Source organism: Notolepis coatsorum (assembly GCF_963971535.1).
Source record: "Notolepis coatsorum genome assembly, chromosome: 10".
NCBI classification, from domain to species: domain Eukaryota; kingdom Metazoa; phylum Chordata; class Actinopteri; order Aulopiformes; family Paralepididae; genus Notolepis; species Notolepis coatsorum.
In genome coordinates this window covers 87,333,441-87,351,611 of record NC_140174.1, presented here as the reverse complement: position 1 = coordinate 87,351,611, position 18,171 = coordinate 87,333,441, and the positions used below count along the sequence as shown (strand labels likewise).

General features: G+C 48.3%; 1 protein-coding gene across 1 annotated transcript in view; it reads right to left on the bottom strand.

Moving 5' to 3' along the window:
* Positions 1 to 18,171, bottom strand: part of osbp2b (oxysterol binding protein 2b) — a gene marked incomplete at its 5' end in the record, with an annotated part of 157,014 nt that overhangs the window by 9,568 nt on the left and 129,275 nt on the right. The window contains 3 exons of the mRNA XM_084323278.1: positions 12,107 to 12,227; positions 13,881 to 14,126; positions 18,061 to 18,171. The exon at positions 18,061 to 18,171 is cut by the window's right edge and continues 42 nt beyond it. Of these exons, the coding sequence (XP_084179404.1) occupies positions 12,107 to 12,227; positions 13,881 to 14,126; positions 18,061 to 18,171 (478 nt within the window). The remainder of the gene's footprint in view (positions 1 to 12,106; positions 12,228 to 13,880; positions 14,127 to 18,060) is intronic.

The following is an 18,171-nucleotide window of genomic DNA, read 5'->3' as shown; positions in this document are numbered from 1 at the left end:
GATTAGATTAGATTAGATTAGATTAGATTAGATTCAAATGTATTGTCATTATATAGCAGAAGTACAGTACAATGAAAAGATGTTTGGCATCCAACCAGAGTGCAAAGTGCAATAGTAATATACAATGTACATACATTTATAAAATATATAAATAATTTGTACTACTGAGTAATTGTGCTAATTAGATGTATGTACAGAGTTGTAATATTAATATGTACAGTGATTGTAACTGAGGGGTACAATTCCCTGACTGTATTGTTAGATATGATACTTACTACCACTACCTCTTGTACTTTAGACTCTGGCCACCCAGTACTAGGCATAAATAATTATGGTAAACACTCCCACGTAGATGAAACGATCCAACACAAATGTACCAAGTCGAAAGTCTGCGTTTAATAATAATTAATACATAGCAAAAGGTATGTAGAGCAATCACTTAATTACATTTATGATTTGAAATAGGATGCACTTTTATGGCAAATGAGTATTCGTTGGTATATCAATAGAGAACGTCCAATCTCTGGTGGCGCAGGCGGTAAATATACAACCTGGAATATTTAAGGAATAATAGCAATGATACTTTAATGATTATAGAACTGGATACACTAGGGGGGAATTCCGGTCGCTTGTAAGACAACTGGAGAAGGGGGGGGGGGGGTAGAGTCTGGCTGTATCCGTCTGGCCGAGGGTATCCTGGGAGAACCCACGGTTGTGCGGCTCGGTGCCTCAGCGATCCTCGATCCACAGATGAAAGCAGTTGGACTCTCTGTGGGCCGGCTTCCTTCGGTCCACGATGGAGAGACGTGAAGCGACCTTGTCGTGTAGAGCGTCTCCTCACCTGTCGTCCTCTCCGGGGGGGGGGTTTCCAACACACGGCAGTGTTGGTCTTTATCCATAGAATAATCACTGTATACAAAGCATAATCCGTGCCTGGGAAGGCGGGCTGTCGTCGGTAGAATAATCCGGTATGCAGGTCCACTCGCTCGTCGGCTCTGGGGCTCCTCGGGTGCAGCCTCACATGGGGTCGGCCACCCTGGATAAGCAGCCAGTTCTCTGCCCGAAACGATGGGGTACTGACTACGATAGTATTCTCACCGCACGAAGCACTACATATGAATAGACTATTATTAGCTTAATAGACTACGTCCAACTCGACGATATAGTGCCAAATATGACTATTCAAATATTAATATACACGATGTCTCAATACCGATGGTAGGCCGAACTTGGCCTTACTCCCACACGTGGCGTCGCGGGGAGGCTTTACGTCTGTCACTCTATTGGAGGGTAAGAAACTGGACTAAAAAAGGAAGTCCTACTTTAGTAGCGCAGTATATATACGCACTATGAACAAATAGTACCGTTAGTGGTGCGGTAGCCAGATTCCTACGCGGAACTAGGACTTGTTCGTACATGTTGAGCGGTACGTTTGAACTGGGTCTGGGGGGTATGGCAGCCTGGCACCAAGGTCTCGACCAATAGTAGAATGGAGACTATTATGGGATGTTCAGTAGGCTAGAATGGATATTCAATGCATATTGTACAAGGAATATACAAGGGATATCAGGGAATATTAGAGAATATACAAATACAATTAAACATATATATATAAATAAATATATATATTCGGTTTAATCTGGCCCTTCACAACAGCCACCCCCTGATTGGTCCCAGACCTAATCAGTTAAGCAGAGACAGATTAATCGCGTTGTCTATTTACACATAAGGGGTTGCTGTAGGGGTCAGTCAACTTCACAAAGTCATATGGTTATAGGGTCATGGTCATCATCGATTGTGTCTGGGAGTCGGGGCAGTTCTATGAGCCTCGCCACGGGACGGGTGTAAGTGCGACCCTGGACAAGCACTTCAGCTGCTCGGACCTTGCCGTCGGCACCGGTGATCACTTTGCTTACGCGGCCGGCCGGCCACATAGCTCTGGGCAGTGATTGATCAATAATCATGACGACTGTTCCTTCTGTCAAATTGTCTCTCTCCTTTACCCACTTCTGGCGGGTCTGTAGAGACGGTAGGTAGTGCAGTAGGAATGTCCTTTGTTGTGCACTCTCTATGGTAGTGCAATCATCTATGTTGGGGTCTGCGGAGATAACAGTGCTCAATCCACAGAACACAGGCTTCTTATTCTCAGCCTCCTCCTGACTGGCTTCCCTCGGGATAGGCGTGGGCCACTCTCCTTCCGGGAGCTTTAGGAATGCTGGGCCGTCACTGTAGACATTGCGACGGGTGAGGTCATCTAGGGGCATTCCCCGGGTGATGACGTCAGCTGGGTTCTGTTTTGTATCAACGTAGCGCCACTCTGTTTCTCCGGTTAACTCTTCGGTTAAGTCTTGAATCTCGGTGAATCTGACTCCCACGAAGACTTTGTACTTGCATGAGTCCGATTTGATCCAGGCGAGTACTGTCGTGGAATCTGACCACAGGATTGTTCTAGACACCGGTATGGTGAGCTCACGTTGGATGAGCGTGGCTAGGTGCGCTCCGGCTAGGGCTGCGCAGAGCTCTAGGCGTGGGATAGATTGTTGCTTGCGTGGGGCTATTCTCGAGCGGGCGTGGACAAATGCTGTGTAGATCTCTCCCCCCTCTTCTTGGGCCCGCAAGTAGGCTACTGATCCGTATGCGACCTCTGAGGCGTCACTGAAGACGTGTAAGTCCATTTTACATGTCTCTGGCCTCACCGTGGGTGGGAAGTAGCTTCGGCGCATATTAACGCCTGGGAGTGAGTGGAGCTCCATCTCCCACTCTCTCCAGGTGGATGCAAGGTGTGCGGGAATGGGGTCGTCCCAGCCCTGGTCCTTGTCCCACAATGCTCGTACAATCATTTTTGCCCTGGTGGTGTACGGTAGAATACATCCTAGCGGGTCATATTGTCGGGCGAGTGTTGTGTACACACTCCGTCTGGTGGTCAGCGCCGCCGCCGGCCTTCCCTGCTCCGTAGTCAGGGGCCTGTGTCTGTAGTGAAGCGAATCTGTTTTGAATCGCCACACCAATCCCAGGGTCATCTCCTGGGCTTCTCCCGGGATTGTAGCCATCCAGGTCTCGCTGCTGGCTGCCTTGTCCTCGGAGGAGAGGCTGCGCAGTACTTGCGGATCGCTGCTGGCCCACTGCCTGAGATCAAAGCCGCCTTTGATCAATGAGGCGCGGAGTTTAATCAGGAGAGCCTCGGCTTCTTCCTGGGTTGAAAGGCTTTGTAGACAGTTGTCTACGTAGAAGCTGTTCTTTACGCTGTGTCGGACCTCTTCGTCCGCTGCTGGGTCCTCTGCTACATGTTTCTGTAGTGCAAATGTAGCACAGCAGGGGCTGCACGTCGTTCCGAAGGGGAGGACTTCCCATTGGTAGATGGCTGGGTGCTCATCTCCTGGCTTCTCTCTCCATAGGAACCGTAACAGGGGCTTGTCCTCCTCTACTAATCTCACCTGCAGGAACATTCCTTTAATGTCCCCGCTGATGGCCACCTTTTCCTGGCGGAAGCGGAGTAGAACGCCGAGTAGGGAGGGGCCGAGTGTGGGACCGGGCAGTAACTCTTTATTCAGATTTTGGGATCCGATCTGGTAGCTGCAGTTAAATACTATGCGGTCTTTACCGTTGTGATGGACCTTGTGGTGAGGCACGTACCACGATTCAGTGGTCTGGTCAGCCTCTTTAATGTCCATCTTTGTGACGTGTCCCGCTGTGATGAGCTTCTCAATCTCGGCGCGGTATACACTCTCTTGGGCGGGGTTCTTGGCTAAGCGCCGCTCCGTGTTCAGCAGGTACCGTTCTGTGGCGTCTGTCTTGGCGTGGAAAGTAGGCATTCCTTCTCGCCGCAGGAGTGGCGTGGCGTATCTCAACACGCCGTTGACCGGGACTCTCTTGGTCCCTGTCTCGAGGAGGTGAATGGCGTAAATGTCATCTTTAGAGCGAATGTCTTTCTTTCCGTTCTTAAAGGGCATTTGTTCCAAGGTCCATAGCCGCTCTACGTGTTGCAGGAGTGCGGTTTCTCCCTCTGTGACTCGGGAGTGGAGACATCTAGTGGCTGTACTTCGGTTGAGAGATTTGGCGAGCGGGCCTTGGAGAGTCCATCCCAAACGGGTCTCGACTGCTGCAGGACAGCCTCGGGGTCCGGTATGAACCCGGTCTATCGGGACAATGAGGTCTGCATGGTCGGAGCCTATCAACAGGGTCGGCATAGCATTGTCTATGAGCGGGATCGGTAACTTGCGCAGATGTGCATATTTCTCCATCAGCTTGGCGACGGGGTATGTGTACCGCAACAGTCCTATTTCTTGGCTGGTGAAAGCGTCTGTAATCTGGTACCGTCGCTCAGGCTGGCCGCTTGCTGCGATAGAGAATGAGGCATTCTCGCCCTTTATCGTCTTCAAATCTCGTCTTATTGTCCGAATTGTCATTTGGGTTTCGCTTCCCCGCAGCCCTAGCTGGGCCGCAGCGGAGGCGAGCAGAAGGGTCTTCTCTGACCCGTCATCGAGGACGGCGTAAGTGTCCAGGACTTTATTCTGGTAGCTTAGTGTCACACGCACTACTTTTAGGAGTACTCGGGCTCCACTGCTGCTGGCGGGATCGATGTACATGACGCTCGCTTTGCTGCTGGATGGTGCGGGTGCAGGGCGCCGTCTGTTACTGTCGTGAAGTATGTCCAGATGGGCTCCATCGCACTTGGTGCACCTTTTCTTTAAGCGGCATTCGGCTGCCATGTGTGAGCGCGCACAGCGAAAACAGCGCTTGTTGGACTTTATCCATTGACTTGCTTCCTCCGCGTTCAGCTTGGGGAAGGAGTCACATTGCGCTAGCCAGTGTTCTTTCTCACAGTAGGGGCACACTATCTTCCACTTCTCCGTTCTGGAGGGGGTACTGTGGCTCCTGCTGCTCGGTACTGACTCCGATTGGTGCATCACAGTCACCGATCTTCTTCCATCATTTAGTCGTCTGGTTCCTTCTCTGGAGCCAGGGGTGCTCCGTCCGAATGTATCTAGCCGTAGGCTGCTGACTTCTCTCGCCAGGAAGTCTGCTAGATCGAGGAGGTTCGGTTCGGGGCCATTCGGGTCTCGGTGGTCTCTCTGCCGCCTAAAACGCTCCTGTCGAGCGGGCGGCAGCTTCTCCAAGATCCTTTCCACATTTGAGTTGGCGTAAAGTTCATGCCTCCCCTTCTCTCTCTGCGCTCCCAACATCCCTACCAGGGACTGCACTCTGATGGACAGGTCGTCCAGTGCTCGATTGTCTATTGCTGGGGGTAAGCGGTCGATGTGTCGGATCTCCTGGATCACGTAATCCCATATGCGCCCATACCTCTGGTCCAATGCTACCAGCGCTGCTGTGTATGGGGTGGTGGAAGTCGCGTAGGCGAGCGCTATATTATGTGCGCGGGGTACCTTTAAGTGCTTCAGTAGGATGGCGTATTTATGGCGTTCATCCAATACATCCACCAACATGGTCTCCAGACACATGCGGAGTTCTGTATACTGGGCCCGGTTCTCTTGGGTGAAGTCGGGTACCATAGGCGTGCCAATGTATGACGCTGACTGTGGATACATCGGCGAGCGTTGGGGGAGAGGCCTCCTAGGCGAGTCTCCTCCCGCTCCTTGGTATGGGCTGGTACCGGCAGTGTACCATGGCCCGCTTGTCCAGGTGCTGTTCCTCGGTGCGGGTCGTGCGTCGTGCTCACCCGGGTATAGAGTCGGGGGTCTGTAGCGCAGCTCCGCGGGAGTATAGCCTGGGCTGTACCGGACCTCCTGGTCCGGTAGAGTACTGTGCTGTCGTCGGGCGTGGTTCTCCTCCTCTTCCTCTTCGTCTTCAGTTAGGTCATCCAGTGCTTGTAGTCTCTGGTTTAGCCTCTCCACAGGATATGCTGCTCCTTCCCGGTTGCTAGGTCTCGCTTGGACCGGTGGGGGGAGGTGGTCTGTGGGGGGTATAGACCTCGTCTGTTGGTCAAGTTCAGGGTTGTTTACTCGGCTAGGGGATGCCGCCCTGGAGGTGTGTCTAGACGAGTTCCTGGAGCCTCTGGCGGAGGGAGAGGGTGTTGTCCGTCTGATCAGCTGTTCTATTAGTTGCGCTTGCTGCCTGTCGCGCTCTGCGTCCCGTAGAGCACCAGCAGCTGCTCGCTGGCTGTCTGCTCGGTCTCGGGCCACATTCTCTTCCCTCTGAATGCGTCTTATTTCTAGACGTATATGCTCTTCTTCGCTCCGCTGCTGGATCTGCAGTCGGTCGCGTTCAGCAGCGGCGTTCAGGCTGATGAGGAAGGCCTGCTGTAGGGTCCTCTCTGCCTCGCTGGGAGAAGGCGGTTGTATAGGGGAGCCTTCCCTCGGGGTACTCCTTGCGGAGCCTTGGAGCTCTATCTCCACGGTGCTCTCCCCGTCTTCTTCCGTGCCGAGTTCTCTCTCGGTAGCGTTGTATTCCTCCCGGGACTCATCGGGGACTACTTCTTCAGTACTGGCGGGGTGTGAAGTCATGTCTGGTTCCCACTGGTCCCCACCGTGAACTTGGTCAGTTACATTAGAACCCGTAGGGGCCTCTATGGTCGGGGTAGTCTGGGCGTTGGGGTTAGACATACTTTTACTTTCTAGTTTTACCGCGTTTACTGTTAGTAGAAGACTAGGTTGTTGACTGACAGCGTAAGCCTCTAAGTACTGAGGGAGCCGTCGTTCGCGCTGCGGGCGTTGGTTAGGAGGATCGTTTCGTGGAGTGTTCATCATAGGCCATTTCAATATTAATAACACTATATTAATATTACACTAATTACCCTCCGGCTCGAAGGACCAATTGTAACTGAGGGGTACAATTCCCTGACTGTATTGTTAGATATGATACTTACTACCACTACCTCTTGTACTTTAGACTCTGGCCACCCAGTACTAGGCATAAATAATTATGGTAAACACTCCCACGTAGATGAAACGATCCAACACAAATGTACCAAGTCGAAAGTCTGCGTTTAATAATAATTAATACATAGCAAAAGGTATGTAGAGCAATCACTTAATTACATTTATGATTTGAAATAGGATGCACTTTTATGGCAAATGAGTATTCGTTGGTATATCAATAGAGAACGTCCAATCTCTGGTGGCGCAGGCGGTAAATATACAACCTGGAATATTTAAGGAATAATAGCAATGATACTTTAATGATTATAGAACTGGATACACTAGGGGGGAATTCCGGTCGCTTGTAAGACAACTGGAGAAGGGGGGGGGGGGGTAGAGTCTGGCTGTATCCGTCTGGCCGAGGGTATCCTGGGAGAACCCACGGTTGTGCGGCTCGGTGCCTCAGCGATCCTCGATCCACAGATGAAAGCAGTTGGACTCTCTGTGGGCCGGCTTCCTTCGGTCCACGATGGAGAGACGTGAAGCGACCTCGTCGTGTAGAGCGTCTCCTCACCTGTCGTCCTCTCCGGGGGGGGGTTTCCAACACACGGCAGTGTTGGTCTTTATCCATAGAATAATCACTGTATACAAAGCATAATCCGTGCCTGGGAAGGCGGGCTGTCGTCGGTAGAATAATCCGGTATGCAGGTCCACTCGCTCGTCGGCTCTGGGGCTCCTCGGGTGCAGCCTCACATGGGGTCGGCCACCCTGGATAAGCAGCCAGTTCTCTGCCCGAAACGATGGGGTACTGACTACGATAGTATTCTCACCGCACGAAGCACTACATATGAATAGACTATTATTAGCTTAATAGACTACGTCCAACTCGACGATATAGTGCCAAATATGACTATTCAAATATTAATATACACGATGTCTCAATACCGATGGTAGGCCGAACTTGGCCTTACTCCCACACGTGGCGTCGCGGGGAGGCTTTACGTCTGTCACTCTATTGGAGGGTAAGAAACTGGACTAAAAAAGGAAGTCCTACTTTAGTAGCGCAGTATATATACGCACTATGAACAAATAGTACCGTTAGTGGTGCGGTAGCCAGATTCCTACGCGGAACTAGGACTTGTTCGTACATGTTGAGCGGTACGTTTGAACTGGGTCTGGGGGGTATGGCAGCCTGGCACCAAGGTCTCGACCAATAGTAGAATGGAGACTATTATGGGATGTTCAGTAGGCTAGAATGGATATTCAATGCATATTGTACAAGGAATATACAAGGGATATCAGGGAATATTAGAGAATATACAAATACAATTAAACATATATATATAAATAAATATATATATTCGGTTTAATCTGGCCCTTCACAACAGTGATACAAGTATAAAAACAGTATGGTAGAGGGGAGGCCGAGTAGCGCAGCGGACTAAGCTACTACCACCGCAGAGACAGTGGGATCGAATCCAGCTGCGGTACCTCCGGCTTGGTCGGATGTCCATACTGACACAATTGGCAGTGTCAGCGGGTGGGAAGCCGGTGGGGTGGGTCCTGGTCGTTGTAAACAGCGACTCCTACAGTTCGGTCGGGGTGCCTGCACAGCAAGGGAAGGATCTGGGGAAGGTAGTGTGATCCTTCTACACGTTACACTCCCCCGGTGAGAGTCCGCGCTGCCAGGTGAAAAGAAGCGGTGGGCTGGCTACACATGTGTCGGAGGAAGCATGTGATAGTCTCCGCCCTCCCAGACCAACGGTAGGGGGTAGAGTGCGCAACGACCAGGAAGGGAATTGGCATAACGACTAACATTGGGATGGGGAATTTTTTTTAATAAAAAACAGTATGGTAGTAGTCATACTGGCCAGCAGCGCAACTAGTAAGAGTAGGTAAGGGATATGTACAGATATAGATATAGTATCTACAGATATGTAAAAAGGGTTATATGCAGGTATGTACAGACAGATGTGGATAGATATACTGTATATGGTAGAATAAATATATGTATACGGTATGTACAGCATTATTGTACATGCTATCATACAGTGTTATATGTTATATGCAGGTTTACAAGTAGGTATATAGAACGATTGCATGCAGGTACATTCGGACAGATCTTTCTCTGGAGCAAATGTGATGTCTTGTGTTGTGGGTTTGTTCAGTGAGAACGGTTTGTAAACCAAGGTCAGTCCTGCCGTCATACATTATTATATCCCTGCAGTCCGGTCAATACGACAACAATGCAGTGTGGCGGGAGGACCAAGGACGATACACACTGTGTATTTCACCGTGAAACACCTCCACTTATTATACGGGTTGATGTTTTTTCCATTACATACACAGCGCGGCCACGGCAGGATGTGAAAGAGGTCAAATAATATTCTCTCTGGGTCCCACAGCATAGATCCATATCTATTAAACCTCTCGTTTATCTACGGCCAACTGAGCTCAGCCCTCGCGCCGTTCCTGCCAACAGAAAAGCTCCTTTTTACCCGATACTTTATGTATCTGTCAGGAGGAGGGGGTCGTAAAAATCCTTCTGATTAATTTTCTCTCTGTTTTCCGAGGGTTTAGACTGTTTATTTATTTTCAGCCAGTGCTCCACGGCCCATGTTGTAGATAGATAGATAGATAGATAGATACTTTATTAATCCCCTTGGGGAAATTCAGGGTATCTCACAGCTCACACAGCATACAGATGTTGACAGTTCACATTCAGTTTCACTTATGTCTGTATCATGAATTAAAAATAAGCACATGATAAAATCCAATTAAATCATATCTATCAATATCAATAAGAGCGGGTGAGATAAAAGCAGGTGTATATATATAGTAAAGACAGCTATCCCCTTTACTGAGAACATCTGTGTTCCTAGCTGCTTTTAGATTAGATTAGATTAGATTCAAATGTATTGTCATTATACAGCAGAAGTACAGTACAATGAAAAGACGTTTGGCATCCAACCAGAGTGAAAATGCAAAGTGCAATAGTAATATACAATGTACAGGTGATTAAACTTGGTATAAAATATCCAAATAATTTGTACTACTGAGTAATTGTGCTAATCAGATGTATGTACAGAGTTGTAATATTAATATGTACAGTCACAGTGATGCCAGTAACGCGTTACTAAGTAACGCGTTATTGTAATCTGATTACTTTTCCCCGAAAATAGTAATCTAACGCGTTAATCTTTAAAAGCCAGTAATCTGATTGCAGTTACTTGTCCAAGTGGCTGTGCATTACTATTTCGTTACTATCTCATCATAAATTCATAATGCAGGCGGAATGCAGTATTTTATTTAGTTTTCGACAGTCAAAAATACATTTTGAGCTGTTTTTCTTTTGGGAGTGACGTGGTGTGGCAGTGAAAGGGTTAAATGCAAGAATGTGTCCCGCGGCGTGACTGGTCCCTCTGTCTGTGAGTGACTCTGCTTTGGTTCAATCACATTCCCCATCCACAGTCTGCGAATCAGAGGCAGAGTAGGGCGGGTCTTCACAGCACGTCATGTGACATATGCGCCAATCGTGTGACAGCAGGGCTCCGTCGTCGGAGAATTCCACCCCAAAACGCTTGGCAAAATTAAAAGTGAAACCGCAAGATGACTTTTGCGGTTTCTGTTCAGAATTCCACCCCAAAACGCTCGTCTAAACGTAGCCTCAGTCACTACTTCACGGCGGAGGAAACAAAATACTGTCTACCGCTAAAAACAGCACATCCAATTGCATTGAAAGCATCTGGAATCACAACACTAGCCGACGCTTCGACTAGGTACAGGAGGGTTGATGGTGGCAGAGCAAAAGCTCTTATTTGCCAGATTTACAGTTAATTTACATGTTAAAGAGAGACTGATTGTATGTTTATAGAGAGACATTTATAAAAACAATTTAATAGTTACAGTTGATATAATTGAATAGTTCAGCCTGCATTTGTTAGATGTGATACACTGGTTTTGTAAAACCACTGGCTGGCTGCTCTAATGCTGTGAGCATCATAGACTGTTGCTTTACCATACTTGATGGTACAGAAGCTGAAGCACTAGTTTAATAATTTACGTTATGTGCAGAGAAACAAGTTAAAAACAATTTATGCACTTTCAATAAAGCGTTTAAAAAAAAACTGTTGGGGGAACGACGACAACTTCGTAACCTAGTTACTTTCAAAGTAACTAAGTTACTCTGATAATCAAGTAATCAGTAAAGTAACTTAGATTACTTTTTAAAGGAGTAATCAGTAATCAGTAATCAGATTACTTTTACAAGTAATCTGTGGCATCACTTTGTGTTGCTGCCCTTGACTCTCTGTGTCAAGCGGTTTGGCATCCCTTCTATTTGGTCATGGCTAGAAGGTCCCTGCTATGTGGTCATGGCTAGAAGGTCCCTGCTATGTGGTCATGGCTAGAAGGTCCCTGCTATGTGGTCATGGCTAGAAGGTCTCTGTTATGTGGTCATGGCTAGAAGGTCCCTGCTATGTGGTCATGGCTAGAAGGTCCCTGCTATGCGGTCATGGTTAGAGGGTGTACTGTATTATTTCACTGATATGCGTTCAATCAAAATGTATTTGTAAGGCCAGACAACACACATTAATGTCCCCATGGGCCGGACACGTCTTCTTTAAACAAGTCAAGGAGAAACATCACAATAAATCAAGAACAAAACAAAAACACCATGAAGTCCACATTTTTTTAAATAAAATAAATGAATGCAACACTCCCAGACATACCCCACGCGAAGGTAAGGAAAAACTCACTAAAACCTAGCAATAGGAAAAAATGCGCCACAGGCAATGTTGAGGAGAGAAACCTTAGAAGGGCCGTTCAAGGGGGGGATCTCCCTTCTTGTCTGTGATAGTAGTGTTGCAATAAAACGTGGCAAAACAGTTGGTAAGCATGCACACATATACGTGTAATATTAACATGTAGCTAGTTATAACTTCATTAAAATCCGTGATCACGCGTAATGTTTTCCATCTCTATTCTAGATTAAGGTAGGGGCGTGACGTCTTAAGGTAAGGGTTAAGGTAAGGGTTAGGTTTATAAACAATGTTTAAAATGTGGATACCTCAAACCACGACCCTGCTGTGCCCGGTGTGTGCACACAGTACCGTGTGGTGGAACCTTTATTTGTCACAACCAACGAATAATCAGTAGGTAATAATCCATGCATGGGTTTGATTCCCCTCCGCCACATGATCCCTGCCTGTGTCCAAAGAACATCCTGACTCTATATACTGAACTCAGCTGATCATCTCTTCTCTCTTTCATGAAGTCAATAATTGTCTCACCCAGAGGCATAATGGAGAGGTATTTGCCGCGGAACTTGCTGGCTATGGTGATTTCCTGCCACAGGGTCCAGCCTCGCTGGGAAATCACATGATGAGCAGCTGCGGGAGGGTGGTGGCTCACCTGGGGGGAGAGGAGAAGGGTGAAGGTCACTTTTACAATACGGACGCTGGCTTTATTGAGCCATGAAACATGCTATGGAACAACACTTTGTGTGGAGAACATTACACAGTAGACGGACCTCCTTCCTTTATACAGGAGCTGGACTTCGTAGCGTGCAAGTGTTCCATGGACAGTGAGTGAATGGGGGAGTTAATTGTGTGTGTGTGTGTGTGTGTGTGTGTGTGTGTGTGTGTGTGTGTGTGTGTGTGTGTGTGTGTGTGTGTGCGTGCGTGCGTGCGTGCGTGCGTGCGTGCGTGCGTGCGTGCGTGTGTGCGTGCGTGCGTGTGTGTTTGTGTGTTAGGGCTGTCAACAAATATTCTATATTCAAATGAATAATAAAAAATAATAAAAAAAAACACATACATTTGATTGTGAAAATGAATATGCGATTGTGAAAAAAAAACAGCCCCGGCTGTCTTCCTCTCAACCTCTCACGTGGGCCTGAATGCGCTGCATGACGGACAGGAAACACGTGACAAAAATCTCTGTTTGGAAATATTTCTGGGTTTTGATCAAGTTGTGGAACCTCGAGACAAAGTTGTATGCAAGCTACGTAAACTATAGTTGGCCTACCTTATGTTTCTATGCTAACGCTATTTTTTAGGAGTTCTAGTGTCAAGAATGTAAGTAAATATAGTAGATATTGAATAATGAATAGAGACAGAAGCGTCATACAGGTCCCTAAGGGTTTGATTATTATTTCCCGTTTCATGCCAAGGAAAAGGCATCGCTTCATGTTTATCACACCTTGTTCGGAGGCGCGTGTGTGAACGTCTGTTCTATATATACGTAAACTTTCATCTCACTCCGAGAGACAGCCCCTTCTCAATAATAATAATAATATATTTGATTTGTAGGGTGCTTTATAACTGTGGAGCAAATATCAAAGTGCTACAAAGTGCTGTAAAAGAACATAAAAGCTAGCGAGAGAGTAAAAAAAAGAATATAAATAAAAGGAAGACTAAAACTAGTAATATAGCACCAATTCCTCCTCATGCACTGAGGGTGGGGGGGGGGGGGGGGTAGGGTAGGTATGTGGATCTTAAACTTAATTTATTTTGTTTACATAATGCGCAATAATAGATATTTGAATGGTTCGAACTAGGGGTGTACCGGTACACAAAAACCACGGTACGGTACGTACCTCGGTTTTGAAGTCAAGGTTTGGTACGGGTTTTCGGTACAGTGGGGGAAAGTTTGGCTTTCCATGGTCCACTCAGGGGTGATGTAGTGTGCAGTAACTAATTGTACTTGTAGGGCTGTCAACGAATATGCTATATTGAAATTAATAATCGACTTTTTAAAATAATAATAATTATATTAGATTGTGAAAAAAACAGCCCCCGGTGGGCGGTCGTTAGTGGTTAACATACCGCTGTATTAGTTCTGTACACTACACAGCCGCTAGGTACGGTACGGTACACACTGAAACAGTTTGGTTCAGTACGGATACATGTACCTTTAAACCCCTAGTTCGAACCTATGTGTGTGTGTTTTTTTTTAGAAGGAATAGTCAAATATAAATTTAGGCCAATTTTGACAGCCCTAGTGTGTGCGCTTGTATGTGTGTGTATATACGAGGAACCCCCCTGCGTAGCCCCGCTGTGCCGTTACCTGCTCACACAGCGAGCGGTAGCCGTACTCCTCCTGGCGGTCCAGCTCGTAGGTCTCCCCCAGCAGGGGGTTGAAGGGCTTGGCTGTGCGGTGGACCGTGGTGGAGTAGGAGGAGACGGAGAAGGCAGCCACCAGGCACATCTGCTCCAGGGACGACTCGCAGCGCGCCGCCTTGTCCAGCAGCTCGTGGTACTCCAGGTCCTCCGTCAGACGCTGCAGCATGGACAGAGGCTCGTTGAAGTTCACCTGCCGGGACCACAACAGACCAGGGGATGTTTAGATTCAGCAGAGATGTGGTCCTGTGTAGCTTAGTGGCTAGGTGCCTGTGTAGCTTAGTGGCTAGGTGCCTGTGTAGCTTAGTGGCTAGGTGCCTGTGTAGCTTAGTGGCTAGGTACCTGTGTAGCTTAGTGGCTAGTGCCTGTGTAGCTTAGTGGCTAGTGCCTGTGTAGCTTAGTGGCTAGGTGCCTGTGTAGCTTAGTGGCTAGGTGCCTGTGTAGCTTAGTGGCTAGGTGCCTGTGTAGCTTAGTGGCTAGGTGCCTGTGTAGCTTAGTGGCTAGTGCCTGTGTAGCTTAGTGGCTAGGTGCCTGTGTAGCTTAGTGGCTAGGTGCCTGTGTAGCTTAGTGGCTAGGTGCCTGTGTAGCTTAGTGGCTAGGTGCCTGTGTAGCTTAGTGGCTAGGTGCCTGTGTAGCTTAGTGGCTAGGTGCCTGTGTAGCTTAGTGGCTAGTGCCTGTGTAGCTTAGTGGCTAGGTGCCTGTGTAGCTTAGTGGCTAGTGCCTGTGTAGCTTAGTGGCTAGGTGCCTGTGTAGCTTAGTGGCTAGTGCCTGTGTAGCTTATAGTGGCTAGGTGCCTGTGTAGCTTAGTGGCTAGTGCCTGTGTAGCTTAGTGGCTAGTGCCTGTGTAGCTTAGTGGCTAGGTGCCTGTGTAGCTTAGTGGCTAGTGCCTGTGTAGCTTAGTGGCTAGGTGCCTGTGTAGCTTAGTGGCTAGGTGCCTGTGTAGCTTAGTGGCTAGTGCCTGTGTAGCTTAGTGGCTAGGTGCCTGTGTAGCTTAGTGGCTAGGTGCCTGTGTAGCTTAGTGGCTAGTGCCTGTGTAGCTTAGTGGCTAGGTGCCTGTGTAGCTTAGTGGCTAGGTGCTTGTGTAGCTTAGTGGCTAGTGCCTGTGTAGCTTAGTGGCTAGTGCCGGGGCGACAGTGGCTCAGGAGGTAGAGCAGTCGTCTGGTCGTTGGAAGGTTACGATTCGATTCCCCCTCCTCCCGGGCAGCGTGTCGATGTGTCCTTGAGTGAGACACTTAAAGGAACACGCCAACATTTTGGGAAATTAGCTTACCGTCTTCTCCAGAGAGAGAGACAAGAAAATAGATACCAGTCTCCTCTCTGTGTGTTCAGTAGAAAGCTATCTGGCTGCATGTTAGCCTAGCTTAGCACAATGAATGGAAGCGGACATGGCCGGTTAGCCTTTGGCAGAGGTGGTAGTTGGACAATGCCTAGGCTAACCGGCCATGTTACGTGCAGCCAGATAGCTTTCTACTGAACACAGAGAGAGGAAACTGGTATCTATCTTCTTGTCTCTCTGGAGAAGACGATAAGCTAATTTCCCAAAATGTTGGCGTGTTCCTTTAAGGCCCTCTTGATCTTGGCATGTTGGGCCAATTGTCTAATTGGTCCCGATGTGCAGGTTGGCACCTTGCATGGTTGCCTCCGCCATCGGTGTGTGAATGTGTGAGTGAGAATGGGTCAAATGTGAGGAACAGAAATTGTAAAGCACTTTGGATAAAAGCTGCTATATAAATGCAGCATTTAGTGCATGGCACTAATACTAACACATTATACTGGTGTTGCTGGCGTTAAGGGTTAAATTCCTACTGGAGCCACTGCAAATGCACCGAGCTGGTCACTGGCTGTGTATGTATTGTATTGTGTCACAATATTAGCGCCATACTACTACTAATACATTTGTTGTATACGTCGCTTAGGATGAAAGTGTCCACAGCAACAGCATGCGTGTAAAATATCTCACGCCGGTTTCAAACCTCACCCTCACTGTCACATCAGAACGCTGTTTGATTGTTTGGAATGAGAACCTGTAAACTCAAACCAAGTTACATTTAGTGGAGTATACGTGTGTGATTTAACGGCTGGGTCTCAATCGTCAAATTACAGTCCGTAACAGTTTGTTTATTTATAAAAAAAATTACCCAGGGACAATGCACATCAACACTTTCAGTCTCCACATGGATGTAAATGCGCCAGAGTTTTAGCTAATGAGCTGGTTCTCATCTGTAGTCCCTGACTAACAGGTATTTTGGTGGGGACCACTTTGACCATTATTCCACAAACTTGAACTCGGGTTGAGAGTCTACATGGTTCTCATTCCAAACATCTTACTCACAACCTTTAGTCACATCTGTGTTGTCAACAAGCAGATTACAGTCCAGTTCAGACACTAGGAGGACACGCGCAGCTGAATACAGTGCAGTTCAGACACTACAAGGACAGTTCAGCCACTAGGAGGACAGTTCAGACACTAGGAGGACAGTTCAGACACTAGGACACTAACAGCAGAACACAGTTCAGCCACTAGGAGGACAGTTCAGACACTAGGAGGACAGTTCAGACACTAGGACACTAACAGCAGAACACAGTTCAGCCACTAGGAGGACAGACACTAGGAGGACAGTTCAGACACTAGGACACTAACAGCAGAACACAGTTCAGCCACTAGGGGGACAGTTCAGACACTAGGAGGACAGTTCAGACACTAGGACACTAACAGCAGAACACAGTTCAGCCACTAGGGGGACAGTTCAGACACTAGGAGGACAGTTCAGACACTAGGACACTAACAGCAGAACACAGTTCAGCCACTAGGGGGACAGTTCAGACACTAGGAGGACAGTTCAGACACTAGGACACTAACAGCAGAACACAGTTCAGCCACTAGGGGGACAGTTCAGACACTAGGAGGACAGTTCAGACACTAGGACACTAACAGCAGAACACAGTTCAGCCACTAGGGGGACAGTTCAGACACTAGGAGGACAGTTCAGACACTAGGACACTAACAGCAGAACACAGTTCAGCCACTAGGGGGACAGTTCAGACACTAGGAGGACAGTTCAGACACTAGGACACTAACAGCAGAACACAGTTCAGCCACTAGGGGGACAGTTCAGACACTAGGAGGACAGTTCAGACACTAGGACACTAACAGCAGAACACAGTTCAGCCACTAGGGGGACAGTTCAGACACTAGGAGGACAGTTCAGACACTAGGACACTAACAGCAGAACACAGTTCAGCCACTAGGGGGACAGTTCAGACACTAGGAGGACAGTTCAGACACTAGGACACTAACAGCAGAACACAGTTCAGCCACTAGGGGGACAGTTCAGACACTAGGAGGACAGTTCAGACACTAGGACACTAACAGCAGAACACAGTTCAGCCACTAGGGGGACAGTTCAGACACTAGGAGGACAGTTCAGACACTAGGACACTAACAACAGAACACAGTTCAGCCACTAGGGGGACAGTTCAGACACTAGGAGGACAGTTCAGACACTAGGACACTAACAACAGAACACAGTTCAGCCACTAGGGGGACAGTTCAGACACTAGGAGGACAGTTCAGACACTAGGACACTAACAGCAGAACACAGTTCAGCCACTAGGGGGACAGTTCAGACACTAGGGGGACACTCACAGGCAGAACACAGTTCAGACACTAGGGGGACACTCACAGGCAGAACACAGTTCAGACACTAGGGGGACACTCACAGGCAGAACACAGTTCAGACACTAGGGGGACACTCACAGGCAGAACACAGTTCAGACACTAGGGGGACACTCACAGGCAGAACACAGTTCAGACACTAGGGGGACACTCACAGGCAGAACACAGTTCAGACACTAGGGGGACACTCACAGGCAGAACACAGTTCAGACACTAGGGGGACACTCACAGGCAGAACACAGCTCAGACACTAGGGGGACACTCACAGGCAGAACACAGTTCAGACACTAGGGGGACACTCACAGGCAGAACACAGTTCAGACACTAGGGGGACACTCACAGGCAGAACACAGTTCAGACACTAGGGGGACACTCACAGGCAGAACACAGTTCAGACACTAGGGGGACACTCACAGGCAGAACACAGTTCAGACACTAGGGGGACACTCACAGGCATGGGGATCTTGGAGAGCTCCTTGCCGATGCAGTTCTTCATGATGCTCCACAGGTTGAGCGAGTAGTTGGGCTTGTCTGGGATGTGGCTCCTCCTCCTCCTCCGGGT